This window comes from Tenrec ecaudatus, chromosome 16 (genome assembly GCF_050624435.1).
Source record: "Tenrec ecaudatus isolate mTenEca1 chromosome 16, mTenEca1.hap1, whole genome shotgun sequence".
Lineage (NCBI taxonomy): Eukaryota > Metazoa > Chordata > Mammalia > Afrosoricida > Tenrecidae > Tenrec > Tenrec ecaudatus.
Window position 1 is genome coordinate 81,576,736 of NC_134545.1, and position 13,904 is coordinate 81,590,639.

The 13,904-nt window shown below is 56.2% G+C and overlaps 1 protein-coding gene across 1 annotated transcript in view; it reads right to left on the reverse strand.

Moving 5' to 3' along the window:
• The window catches only part of SLIT1 (slit guidance ligand 1), a 200,359-nt gene that overhangs the window by 9,096 nt on the left and 177,359 nt on the right, over positions 1-13,904 (reverse strand). Inside the window, exons 26-30 of the mRNA XM_075533452.1 lie at positions 6,258-6,421; positions 4,086-4,210; positions 3,769-3,866; positions 773-912; positions 539-632 (exon numbers count right to left, since the gene is read on the reverse strand). Coding sequence (XP_075389567.1) covers positions 539-632; positions 773-912; positions 3,769-3,866; positions 4,086-4,210; positions 6,258-6,421 — 621 coding nt within the window. The remainder of the gene's footprint in view (positions 1-538; positions 633-772; positions 913-3,768; positions 3,867-4,085; positions 4,211-6,257; positions 6,422-13,904) is intronic.

Consider the following 13,904-nt stretch of genomic DNA (forward strand, 5'->3'; position numbering starts at 1 on the left):
AAAGGGGAGTAAGAGGGTGCATCTGACTGTATGCAGGTGACATGCCGCTGGGATCTGGGGCAGCCCCATCATCAAACGCGTTCCCGTGTCTGCAGCAAATCCCATGGCAGGGCTGTGTAAAAGCATCATCTCCTGTGTCCGTGCGGGTCAGCTGTCACCTTCCACCGTCCAGTGGGCTCTTGGCTTTCAGAGCTTTGTGGATCTTGTACTTGGTGGCAGAGTAGGATGATAGCTCTTTCGGAAACACTTACTAGGTATCAAACCAGGCAAACCGCACCCGCACCCCTTTCCATCTAATCCTTGTCATTGCCTGGAGGAAGTGATCCTTGTACCCCAGTTTACAGATGAGAAAACCAAGCCTCGGAGAGGTCAAATGACCCGAATCACACACACACACACCTTCCCGCCCCCATGAGCTGCACTGAGTCCCAGGATTCCTGCACCACTGCGACAGCGCCCCGTGGCAGGGAGGAGGTGCACTGCACTCTGCCCTGGCAGCCGTGCTCGGCCACTGGCCTCGGGAGCAGGCAGCACTAACCTGGGCCCATCTGGGGTGCCCACGCACTGGGCCTCGTGCTGACATGGGTTCAAATCCGGGGAGCAGAAGTCCACCAGCTGCTCACAGGCTTCTCCTGGGGGAGAAGAATGTGCGAGAGGCAGGAGAGAAACCGCCCTCCTCTGCTCGGCCAGGCAGCCAGCCAGCCAGCAGGCAGAAACGTCCTCATTCCCTGGGGCAGGGCCCCAGTGTGACCCTCCGCCCCGCCACGCTTACCCGCATACTGCAGGGGGCACCGGCAGGTATAGTTGCCCACGCCGTCCACACAGACGCCCCCGTTGGCACATGCGTGCTCCACACAGTCATCTGTGTTCGCCCCACAGGTTGGCCCCTCAAACCCAGTGGGGCAGGAGCATCTGCCGGAGGGAGGAGGGTCAGGTGACATCCTTTCCCGAGCCCCACTGTCACCACCACTTGTCCTCAAGTTATGGGCCCAGTCTAGGCCTGGCCCTGGGCTGGGGGCTTACAGGTGCACAGGGCGGGCTGTCTCAATCTTGTGCAGCAGGGGGTTGCCGACTGGAGTCAACACTGACTGGGGAGCAGGGGCAAAGGGAGAGAGGCCACCTGGGTGGGGAGTAGGCCGGAAGGCATGTGGGAAAGGTGCTGAGTTTACCAGGGACCCTGACATAGGGAGAGGGAAGCAGCTGGAAGGGTAGTCTGGAAAGAACTGTGTATAAAACCCAACTTGCAGCCCTCAGGGAGGGGCTGTGTGCCTCGGCGGGGAAGAGGAGCCAGGGGAGCAGGGCCCTGGGCACCCACTAGCGTATGCTTCCTCTGGACTCCTGGGATTTTCCTAGGGGCATGTGGCTTATGGAGAAAACTCACTGCCACCAAGTGCATTCCAACCCCCAGTGACCCTATCAGACAGGGTAGAACTTTCCCCTGTGGGTTTCCAAGACGGTCACTCTTGGTGGGAATAGAAAGCCTCCTCTTTCTTCAGAGGGGCATCTGGCGGCTTCAAACTGCTGACCTTGTGGTTAGCAGCCCAAGATCTGTGTAACCCAACCACCACGCCACCAGGGCTCCGCAGGAGAAGGAATCCAATATTATCCTCCTGTCTCACCGAGTCCGATGAAATATAACTTGTATGGGTCATCTTCACCCGTCAGATGTTGTGACACAATCATGTTGCCCGATCAGCTCCATCGTCTCACTGGCCATTGTGGCGAGAGCTCAGTGCAGTTTATTAGGATCACCCACGAGCAACCGGGGGCAATGGTTTTGAGCTTACAGCCCTCCCGTGTTGGTGGCAGAGAAACCTGACGGGGCTGCAGAACAGACCCATGGGCCCTTTAGAGATGCGGTGGGTGGATGGGGATGGAAAGACTGGTTTGAGGAGGAAAACAGAAGCTAGCATGTCTCCTGCGGCTGCAGCTTGCTCGGGGAACTGGAAAGCCGTATCAGACCATTAGAGCCCACTGGAGACCTTAGAGATAACTTCGTTTTGAGGACTGCTCTTTTCAAATGTTACCCGTATTGGCGCCTAACTGGACGTTACCCTCTGACAATGAGAAACTAAATTGCCATGGCAAGTGTCAGCGGTCGACCTGAAATTCTGGGGGAGGCTTCATCGTCCTTTATTGTATTGTTGTTGCTTTAATGCTGGGGTATGTGGACAGAAAGGTTTGAGGGGGACTGTTTGCACGGTGCATCCCCCTGAAGGCGGTGGGGCAGCAGCATAGGGGTCTTAGGCTGGGTGAGGGATCAGCTTTGCATTTCAGAAAGTCCCCTGTAGCTGGCCCTGGGAGCAGCCTGGTCAGGGGACCCCAGAGAGGTGGGAGCAGCGGGGATGGGGGATACAGAGCAATCCCCATGGGGCTCCCAGGAGCTGGTCCCCAGCCTCTCCCCTCCTCTCCTTCCCTCCCTGCAGTGACTCCGCTCCACCGGTGCTCTGCCTCCTCCATCTCCTCACCTAGGAGCCTAAGGCTACTCTGTGGCTGGTCCCTGGGGAGGTAGACAGGTCTCCCTGCGGCCCACTGAGTGCCCAACCAGGCTCTGTTGCTCCCCTCCCCAACAGGGACCCACCTGTGTCCCCTATGAGGTGGAAGGAGACAGCGCGGAGGGTTCTAGAAGGTTTCTGCCCTTCCTCTGATGGTGACACCCATCTTTGAAGGGACGGACCCCTCTACCACACCACCCACCTGGCCTGCCCTCAAAACCCCAGAACCAAACTCATTGCCATCCAGGGACTCTGTAGGGAAGGGGAGAACTGCCCTTGTGGGTTTCTGAGACTGTGATTCTTCATGGGTGCAGAAAGCCTCATCCTCCGCCCCAGCAGCGGCGCATGGTTTGGTGGTTTGGAACTGCTGAGCCTGTGGATTTCGGCCCAACACAGGCCTCCAGGAGCTCAGCAATAGCCACTCACTATGCCCACAGAAGGCTGGCTGTGAGCCAGTGGGAAGGACGCCGTTTCCATGGCGACGGCGGGATGGGGGTTGGGGAGAGGCCTGTTAGCGCTCTCTTTGTAGGGCTGGGTAATTTGGGTTCCCAGAGACCGGCTTTGGCCGTTTCTGCCAGGAGATTCAACATCATTTTCTGAAGGACCAATTTGCTCCCTCCCTGCTGGCAGCAATCTGTCAGCTACAAGGTATGGCCCAGCTGGGACAGCTTTGGCTGGGGCTCCGTGGGCGGCGGGGAGCATCTTAAGGGAGCACAGGAGGGGCAGACCAGGTTTAGCTCCGTGGTCCCTTGGCTCCAGTGACCAGGGTGACTCATTGGATGAGTGATCAGGACCTGGCCCCCAGCTCTGGGGGCTCACACTGCAGGGGGCAGGTCACACTAGGTCTCAGGGCCTGGGGGGGGGGTTGCTTCTCGCGGACTCTGCTGGGCAGTGCTGGCTTCCTAAGCACAGCTGTTGGCTTTGAGGGGGCTCCTGGAGACCCCCTTGGCTCTGCCACAGCATTTCCCTGTGGCCACCCAGATGGGTTCACAGGGCCATGGGAGGGGTCCCTGGTGCCTAGGGGGGAGGGCAGGGAGAGGGGACCAGGAGTCCACAGAGAAGGCTCCAAATCCGACTGACTCAGGCTGCTGTGCCACCTTCCGCTGGCACCTGAAGGGGTGTTTGGTGGGCAGGGAGGGCCCCCCTGCCTGGGACTCACCCACTCCACAGAGCAGAACAGCTCAGTCAGAGGCACAGGACACAGAGGTTTGCCTGCAGGACCCCACCCACCAGCCCCTTGGCCAGTAGGTGTCTGGCCCGCCTGGGAACTCACGTAAAGCCGGAGTCCTCCCCCTCCCGTGGCAGGCAGGTTCCACGGTTCTCACAGGGGCCACTGGCGCAGCCGTCAGGGGACACCTCGCAGTCTTGGCCCTGGAGGGCAGAGTCAGTGGTGGGAACCCAGAATTAAGGGAGCTGGCAGAGACAGAGACACCAGCCCAGGGTCCCAGGGAACAGCCATCCCTTCACTCATCCCTACGCGAGGTCCCTGATTCACTCCCGCAGCTCTGGGCACTGGGGACAGGGCAGGCAGGACAGACCCACTCCACCCCTGCCTGCCCCACAGCACACCCGGGAGGCCCCTCCACTCACCTTGTAACCAAGGGGACAGGTACATCTGTACCCCTCCAGGGGGTCATTGTGGCAGGTGCCTTGGTTCTGGCAAGGGCTGGACAGGCAGGGGTCACACTTGGCCTGGATGGCCAGAGCTGGGGGACCTGTAGCAAGGGTGAGGGCATGAGTGCGGGCGGGGGCAGAGGACCCAGTGAGCAAGGGAAGTACAGCCTTTCTTGTGCTGACTGACCGACCCGATCTGACCCTGTTCACCAGAGTCCAGTAAGTAAGCACAGGGAAGTCCGTGCTGGCTTTCCTGGCTGCGTCCTCCCGCGCTGTCAGGAAGGAGACATTTGAAGAGAGCCTCCATTCTGGCCAGAGCTGCTGTGGGCAAGGGAGAGAGGCTGATGCCAGCCTGACTCAAAAGCAGAATCTTTGATGCGGTGGAGAAGAAAGGGCTTGTCTTTGGGGGAGCCTGCCGGTATGTTGGGGGCGGGCGGGGCAGGGCGGCAGCACTGGGCAGAGCAGGCCTGCACTGTTAGGGCAGGTGGGCAGTCCTTTCTGTCAAGATCTGCACCCTTCCCTGTAGTTCCCCCAGACTCTGCTCATGCCCGCTCCCGTTGTTTCCAGACCCTTCTCTGTAAATGGGCCAGAGGACAGCTCCTGCCTCTCAGAGCTGTGGGGCCCAGGAGCAAAGCCAGTTCTTGCACACAGCGTGGGTGGGGCTCCAGATGCTGGGCAGGCATCCTGCTGGCCCTGCCTCCAAGTGCCACCGTCTGCAGGGTGATGGGCCCTCTTTGGCAGCTGCAGAGCCAGGGCGGTGTGCAGGGGCTGCCTGAGCTGTTGGTTCCCGCTGCACAGCAGGCTCCGTGCTGGGGTTGCGGTGGGGGTGGCGGTTCCCCGCCATCTCTCTCCAAGAAGGAAGCAGTAAGGAAGGCCTTGCCTCCTTCTCCAGACTTCCAGGCCCCACAAGTGCACCTCCCGGGACGTGGAGCCGCGGGCAAACCCTCAGGAGGAGGCACAGGAAAACCAGGCCAGTCCTCCCACACTGCAACCTTCTGAGATTCCTGTGGGTGCCGGTTGCCTTGTGGTGTTGATTCTGACCCAGGGCGACCTGAGTGTTAACGGAAGCTCAGCTGGGGGGAGGGAGGGACCCGGGTCTCTGGGCTACAGGTCTTTACAGAAGTAGACCCCCAGGCCTCTGCTTCCCGGGAGCCACGAGGTCAGTTCAAAACCCCACCTTTTGGCTGCCAGCTGGGCATGGGCTGCTTGCGCCACCCAGGACTGGTCTGCTGAGGGCCCGGAAGGTGGACAGTGAGAAGCGCCACTCCCGGCACGAGGCCCCATCAGGTGCATGTGGGGTGCTGCTTCGTGCGTGATCCGGGTGCTGGTTACGTGGGTGAACTCCGTTTGTAAAAGTTCTGCAAACCCACTCACTCAGGATCTATGTACTTTCTGGGTGTGTATTATAAATCAATTACAAGTTAAAAAAAAGCCACCTCTATTCTCACCAGCACCAACCCCACCCCCATTAAGTAAACAGTGAGCAAATGTTTAAACATAGATTGGCCAGCTACAAACAGCCACGCCACAGACGGCCCGTCAGAGCTGTTGCCCCTGTTGACAGCATCTGGCATGGGAGGTGGGGTGGCCGGGTCTCCTCATTAACCTGTGGCTGCCAGCTTCATTCCTGACAGCAGGCTAGATGCTTGTAGAGGGCCAGGGTCATGGCCACTGGCCTCCGAGTTGCCCCCTGCACACAGGATAGGCCCTGGGCTGTCCTGTTCTGCGAGGCCGGGCCTCCTGGGCTAGCAGTGCACCCTTCAGCCCATCCCTAAACGAATATCTGCAGATGCTCCAGACGAGGAGGCTCCATCACACCCAGACAGGTGTGTCTGCAAACGCCAGGACAGGAGCGGGCGGCTCCACCAGGGAGGGGCCGGAGTGGCTCTCAGTTCATTGCACGGTTCCTCCCCAGGGCAGGGCTGAGAGGCAGGCTGTTGTTTCTGTGGGGCTTACCCAGCTTTCGGGAAGGGTGCAAGCCTGAGGACCTGCGCGTGGCTGGCTGGTGCTGCCTTCCTGCCCTTCGCTTACCCTCAGGGACACAGGAAGGCCTAGCAGGCCCCCTGCCCCCCGGCTTGGGGGTGGCCCAAGCCACAGGAATGGAGATGTAGCCCAGTATTCCCAGTGCCTCCCCCGCACACCACTCACCTTGGCATTCAAACTTCTTAGCTGGCGTGGTGAGGAGCAGTTTGCCCTCCATGTCTGGGGGCCCAGCACAGCGGGCAATGCCTGGTTCCTTGTAGCCCGTCTTCACCCAGCCAGACAGCCAGCGGAGGTGGCAGTCACAGTATAGGGGGTTGGCTCCAATGGCCCTGGGACAGAGATCAGAGGACAGCAGGCACTGCACCTTCAGCAGGCGCCTTCCCTGCTGGGCACCGAAGGTGCCAGGGCCTGGAGGCCATCCTGAAAGCTCTTGGCTCATGAGCACTCACTATGCTGCCCGCGGGGTGCCCTGCTTTCTACCTGCCCAGCCAGCCCAGACCTCTGAGAATGGCCAGAGGCTGGCTCTGTGGAAGGCGAGCCTACTGTCTCTCCAGCGTGAATGGAGGCCCAGTCATGGGGAGGGGCTGCGTGTGTGTGTGTGTGTGTATCTGGGGGGGGGGAGGACTGCGCCCGCCTGATCCAGTGCATTCACATCAGCACCTTCTCAAGGTCACACGCGTGGTCTTACTGAGTCCTTGTGGCTACTACGTGTGTGGTACGGATGAGTCCGATTCACAGTGACCCTCTAAGACAGGGTAGAACTGTCCCTATGGCCTTGCTGAGCAGTCATCTTTTTGGGGATGCTTACTGGGGCAGTGGCCAAGCACGCAGCTGCCCACTGAGAGCGTGTCAGACACAGCAGTCTGTTTCCATAAAGTTTTACTATTAAAAATAAAAAACCGAGCTCACTGCCATTGAGTCGATACCAACTCATGGCGGTCCCACAGGACCAGGTAGAAGTGTCCCTGCGCGTTTCTGAGACTGTCACTTCTCACGGGGCTGGAAAGCCTCACCTCCCTCCCCTGGAGAGGCTGGCGGTTTCAAACTGCTGACCTTGTGCCTAGCATTGCCAACACATAGCCATGGCATCACCAGGCCCTCCGATAAGAATTGACAAGTGCCGGGCAGGCAGTTCACCTCTGTCCCACGGGGCAGCTACGAGTGGGGATTGACCCCTCAGCCCTGAGTTTTCGTTTCAGTGTCGTCCTGGTTGGATCTTTGTGGGAGCAGATTGCCAGGTCTTGTCTCCCGTGGGGCCCTGGAGGTATCGGTTAGCAGGTGAGCACTTAACCACGGTGCCACCGGGTTCCTGATCGAGTCCTTCCCATCACCCTGACCATCCTCATTGTCTTGGTGAGGAGGCCGAGGCTTAGCAACGCTCCCACCACACCAAGTCAGAGGGCATGTGAGAGATGAACCTGTGCTGCCGAGCTTACACATGGGGGCTGCTAACCGCAAGGCCAGCAGTTCAAAACTACCAGCCGCTACGAGAGAGAGAGAGAGAGAGAGAGAGAGAGAGAGAGAGAGAGAGAGAGAGAGAGAGCGAGCGAGCTGGGGTTTTCTACTCCCAGAAAGAGTGACAGTCTCAGAGACGCACAGAAGCTGTTCAACCCTGCCCTATGGGGTCAGGTGAGGGGGTATCGACTGGAGGGCAGTGTGTTTTGCCTTTGGCCAGAGCCCCTGAAGGCAGTGTCTCCAGAGCCGGAGTGCCGGGAGAAGAGAACAGACATTTGCAGCTGTGATGAGCCGGCTGCTCTCACCAGTCAACACAGCTCATCCCCTCTCTGTTTGCTTTCCTCCACACCGCAGAGACCCGGGAGCCATTTGCCTGGGGTCACGCGGTGGGTGGCTGAAGGGCTGCCCTTGGACCCAGACCCGGAGCTGCAGGGCCCTAAGGCCCGCGTGCTCGTGTTTTTTTCCTTCATTTTACGTGACCACGAAATTAACCGGGTGCGTTCTCAAGGTACACAAACTCCTTTCAAACAGCAGGCCGAGCAGCAGCCCCACCCGCAAGACATTGTGAATGCACTAAATGCCACGGAATGTCGCCCGTGTCCTCGCTGAGTTTCACTATCCCCTCGGGCCAAAGAAGGCGGCAGTGGCTCGTCCTTGCCAGCACCCTAAGGAGGTGTGCGATCCCTCACGTCTACACCAGCCAACACGGCGTGTCCCTCCCTCTCCCACTGGGTTCCTGAGCTGGTGGGCCAGCGCACCATCTGCTCCCCGAAACCACCGTGCGAGACGTGGATCCAGCAAGACGTGGATCCGGGGGGAAAAGGGCTAGCATGCTTGGATTCATAAACGCGAACACCGGTGCCTAGTGCCTGACAGTCTCTATCAACGTTAATTTGGAAATGTAAGGCTATATAGATATAGCCAGAGAGATGGGTATGTATACATGTGATGTGTACACATGCATTGCGGACACGCATGCATCTGTACCCATAGAGCTATATGTAATGATGTGAAGCTTTACATCCTATTAATGCGCATAGCCCTATTTATGAAACAGCCCACAAGTTCCCTTGCCCACCTGTTCCTGGGTGCACAGAGGGAGGCGTGGCTCTCCCTGAGACGTCTGCACACAGTCTAACAGAAGGGGTGGTGACTCTGAACACTAAGTCCCCAGAATGGCAGAGAATGGCAGAGCTGACCAGGTCTGTCACATACAGAGACTTGGGCTCTGGCCCCTAACACAGCTGCTGACTGCCCGGTGACCTTGAGCTCCCTCTGGGGGGGGAGGGAGGTCTCTGTGATTTGAGAAGGAGCCTATGATCTAGGGGGGATGGGAGATGAGCCCATCGAATCTAAGAGGGGCCTGAGGGGATAGTGAGGCTCGGTAAGGAGGTTTAACCTTGACACGAATGTCTTTCTTTCTGTCCTTTCTTGCCGACAGACAGAGGCGACGTCCCACCAACTAGTCCCAGGGCTCTCAGAGACTGAGGAAGGTCGGGAGTCTGGATTTATTTATTGCAGTGTGATTGTGTTTAAAACACAATGGCCTTTCAAACTGACAGCACCGTATCGTTTTCTGGTATAATGGAAACGTTTTACATGACCAGATCACCCTCTTCACGTGCAACATGCAATGTAGGGAAGCCTATGGAGCCAGCAACTAGATGAATGGATCCTGGGGGGATGGGGGTGGACCACAGGGGGGGTGGGGAGGACAGGAAACGGTAACGACCATGGAGGCAAGGATGGGGAAAATGTCCCCAAATTGTGGCAACAATCACATAACTCTTTTTGATGAATTGGAAGCACTGCTTGATATGATAAGTGAATTACGTCAATGAAAGTAAAAAACCATAAGGTTATGCAATAAAATAGAAAGGGCAGTGTACTGTAATTATGTCATAAAAGACAAATACCGACTTTCCGATCTTTTTAATCGCGCCCTGCAGGAGCATGGTCTAGGAGAGAAGGCTGATGATGAGGGGCTCCTTTGGGTCTTGGGGTTCACTTACTGGAAAGACCAAGAGCACGACATGTGAGGCTTCCACAAATGTGGGGCCTTGGGTGTCTCGGGGGTCTTCACAAGGCCCTCCCTGCTCCCATAAGCCCCTACAAAGTCCCACCTCAAATGCAAATCTCCCTCTCCCATGCACGACAATAAACAGTGCAGGGCCAGAGTCACATATAAAGCTGGTTAACAATTCTGGCTTGGCTGATGTGAGTTCATTGTTTCTGTCTAGATTGTACATTACAGCACATCTGAACCCAATATCTCAAGCTGTAATCGGACTTTGTCCCCCCCCCCCCGCTTTTGGCCTAAGTGCCCTCTTACCCTCTCCACTATACTACTAGTTCACGTTCACCTGGAGGCCGTGTTAGCCCACAGGGCACTACTGTGGATGCATGGGGAGGGTGGAGAGTCCCAGCCTACTGAAAGGAGGCAGTCTCTCTCTCTCTCTCTCTCTCTCACACACACACACGTTGCTCAATGTCACATGGGCAGGAGTGGTAATGCTCAAGGGAAGGAGATGTTCAAGATCTGATGGACACTAATCCTGCTCATTGATTACCCAAGGACTGTGGGTTGAGACCCACACCCAGCCTCAGGATGGTGTTGACCTTTGGTACCACTTGAAACTAGTTGAGACAGTCGATGTTGATCTTGGGAGCTCATGGCCACCATCTCCAAGGACACCAGTGACAGTCAGCAAAGCATTCACTAAGACAATGTCCCACGTCCTACTGTGGTGAGGAGTGACTGGGGGCTTAAAAGCTTGTGAGAAGCCTTCTAAGGTGCAGCTACTGGTCTTTCCTTGTCCAAAGAGCAGTGCGGGGCTGGGGGGGGGGTATTTAAGACGCATAGAAACAATTAGTCCAAAGGACCCATGGACCACATGCACATCAACTTCCACGACCCTGAGACCAGAAGAACTAGATGGTGCCCGATGACCACGACTGGCGGCTCTGAAAGGGTTCACCATAGAAGGTCCTGGATAGAGTGGCAGAAAAATGGTGGGAGGGAGCCCTGAGACTGTGGCCCTCAGACCCCCTTCACGCCTGAAACGGGATTTCCCTCAGGGCTTTAGTTAGAGAAAATGAGGATGGTTGTGATGAAGGCTTGCTGGGAGTAGGGGTTGGCTCAGTCATTTCAGAGTGAGGGCAAATTTCCCTGACAGTGAAGGGCGAAGATGAGCTGTCTGGAGGGGTTCTGGTGGCACACATGGGTGCCGTGTTGGCCTACTAAGTTAAGGTGACCAAATTTTAACATTGGTAAAGTGGGACACCAGCGGGACACCATTGATAAAACTCTTATCCTGGCGAAATAGCCACATGGCAGCTGAAAACCGTCTACCCTAGCTTGTCGTGCATTCTTTCCAAACACCGGGACTTTTAAAAAATGCCGTAGGACCCAGGAAATATTGTTAAAAATCAGGACCGTCCTGCCAAAAGCAGGATGTCTGGTCACCGTATTAAGTGCAAGATCAGCAGTTCGAAACCACCAGGAGCTCCACCGGTTTTCTACTCCCATAGAGATGTTCCGTTTCCGAAACCCGCAGGGGCAGTTCTACTCTGTCCCGTAGGGGGCGCACGACTCGGAATTGACTCAAAGGCAGTGACTCTGGCGTTGGGGTGACTTGTCCTCATGTGCTACTCGGGGACTTATTGTCATGTAGTCAGAACACAGAGAACTTTCTACTGTACCGAAGCTGTTCGAGGGCAGGCACCAAGAAGCTGTGCCTGACACTAGCAGGCAGCCCGTCAGTAGCTGCCAAGCGAAAGCCTGCTTAGGACATGGTAAGGGCAAGCCGCCGCGTAAAAGCACAGGACAGTAGAAGCTGAAGGCACAGAGGTGCCTCACAGGATTCTAGCTCGTTCTCTTTCACTCTGCATACATCATCGAACGAATCATACCGGGGTCTTTCGTCTGCTTTGCACCATGTAAGAAATGGATGTGTCTTCATGATCAACAACATGCCATCACATTCTAAGGACGGGCCATTATTTGCTCAGTTATTCCATAGTCGATTAAAACCCCTAGGTCCCGATGAGTCTGGAGATGCAGCCAGCAGCAGATGATAGGCCCCCAGAGCCAGATCATCGCAAAGAACTGCAGCAGCGAATCGCCCCTCATGCAGCGTCTGCATGGAGCAGATGCCCAGTCAGAATGCATGGCTGGACGGACGGACGGACGGGGGGATGGACAGAGACTCAGAGGATGAGGAAGGAACCAACTGCAAAGAACACAGCCGCAGAGAAACACCCCGGGTACCGGGCAGCAATGATCACACAATTATCATTGTGTGTCAGGCCCTTAGGAGCCTGGAGAACTCGCCTCTGTACAGGCAAGGACAGAGGACTAAGGACAGGAATGAGTTGTCTGAGACCCCTCTGCAAGTTGAGGGCAGAACTAGGACCTGCAGCCCCGATGCCGGATTCCTGGTCTGGAGCTCCTGGGCATTCAGTGTAGCGGGGCTCACGATATGACACACACACACACACACACACACACACACACACACACACACACACCGTGACCACACTGCCAGGGAGCAAGGGAGCCAGAATCACCTTAGGGACAGGACAGAGGGCGGCTTAGGAACACCAGCACCCTCAGGAACTGGGAGCACCAGACAGGAATTCTTGGCCCATTCGAAGGCAGGGGCCTGTCCTCCTCTCAGACTGCATGTAGACTATAGCTCTGGAGGCGTAGGGGCTTATGGGTTGGGCTACTAAGTGCAAGGTCAGCAGTTCAAATCCACTCCTTGAGAGAAAGATGAGGCTTCCTGTTCTCGTCAAGATGCAATCCCTGCCATCGAGCCCATGCCGACTCACAGCGACCCTATGGGACCAGGAGGAACTGCCCCTGCAAGTGTCTAAGACTAACTGTTTATGGGAGCAGAAAGCTCTGTTTTCCCCCGAGGAGCAGCTGGAGGTTTCAAACTACTGACCTTTTGGATTGCAGCCCAACACATCACCACTAAGCCACAGCCTTGGAAAGTCGGAGGACAGTTCTGCTCCATCCTGCAGGGTCGCCATGAGTCGGCATGGACGGGGGGCAGTGCACTTTGAGGCGTGCCATTTTTTGCCAGTCCCTGACCCGGTGGAATGCTCAGGAAATTCTCTGGGGCAGCTACAGGTGCTCCGAGACTTGTGGGTCATGCACATGTATGCCAGCAATATCACACACATACCTGCAGGCACCCGAATACGGATACGCTTTCAAGGCTAATGCCCATTTCAAGCCCTGGTTTAAGAGGCAGAGCTTATTCACAAAGCTGCTGCCAGACAAGGAAAGATTCCTTCAAGCAAGTGCTCCTTGGTTGAGAAATCAGACATAGGTGCAATTAATAAACACACCTTTGGCAGTTATACTTCGTCTCCTGTCAACGTGAGTGAAGGGGTGGAGTCTAGCCTGTCAATCAGGTCATAGCCAGTGGTGCCTCTGTGTGGGCATGGCCTTCTCCTGAGATTCTGGGAACTCTGGTCTTCCTCCCTGGAGGCGGGACACACACTCTCTCTGCCTTCCCTTTCCTCCTGTTGAGACACTTGGAGAACTGGAGGAGCCACACGGAGACCGGCACCAGCATTGAGAAGCCTTCACGGCCGCTGCATCCACAAGGCTTTGCACCTACCGGCCTGTGGTCTCCCTGCATTTGGCATCACTGCATGTGCTGCGTGAGTCTGAAGAGGTATTTCTGGACGAGTATCAAGCATATGGGCTAATACCGGACTGCAGGACTTGGTCTGGACCGGGCTGGGATGTTTTCTCAATATATAATTGCTCTTGTATATAAAGCTCTTTCTTATACACATATGAGTGTCTATGAATTTGTTTCTCAAGCCCACCCAGACTAACACACCACCCTGTGAGTAATGTTCGTGCCCTGTTCTGCGATCACAGCCAAACTGATCGTTACTTATTGTACTTTATTTCCTTTTATTTGGATCTGGCTTCTGGCTGGAAGTCACCATTCTCCTAAAGAAAGTCTGAATTTCTAGACAGGCAACAGCTCAAAATGTGATGCTTTCAGCTTTGTGTTTGTACAAGATATATGCGATTCGTGCACTTCCCGTTGGTGGAGCTGGGGTGGGTCGGCTCTCTATTTTGAGCTGGAGACTAGCTCACAATGTAACAAGCCTCTCCACCTCCCTGTCAGCAAGTCAGTTCTGACTCATCGCGACCATACAGGGCAGGGAGGATTTGCCTCTCTCTTCACGGGCATGGAAAGCCTCATCTTTCTCCCATGGAGCAGCTGGTAGTTTTGAACTGCTGATCTTGCAGTTAGGGCCCAATGTGTAACCACCAGGCCTCCTGACCTAAGAATGTATAAAGGCTTATCAAAAAGCAAAGGGGAG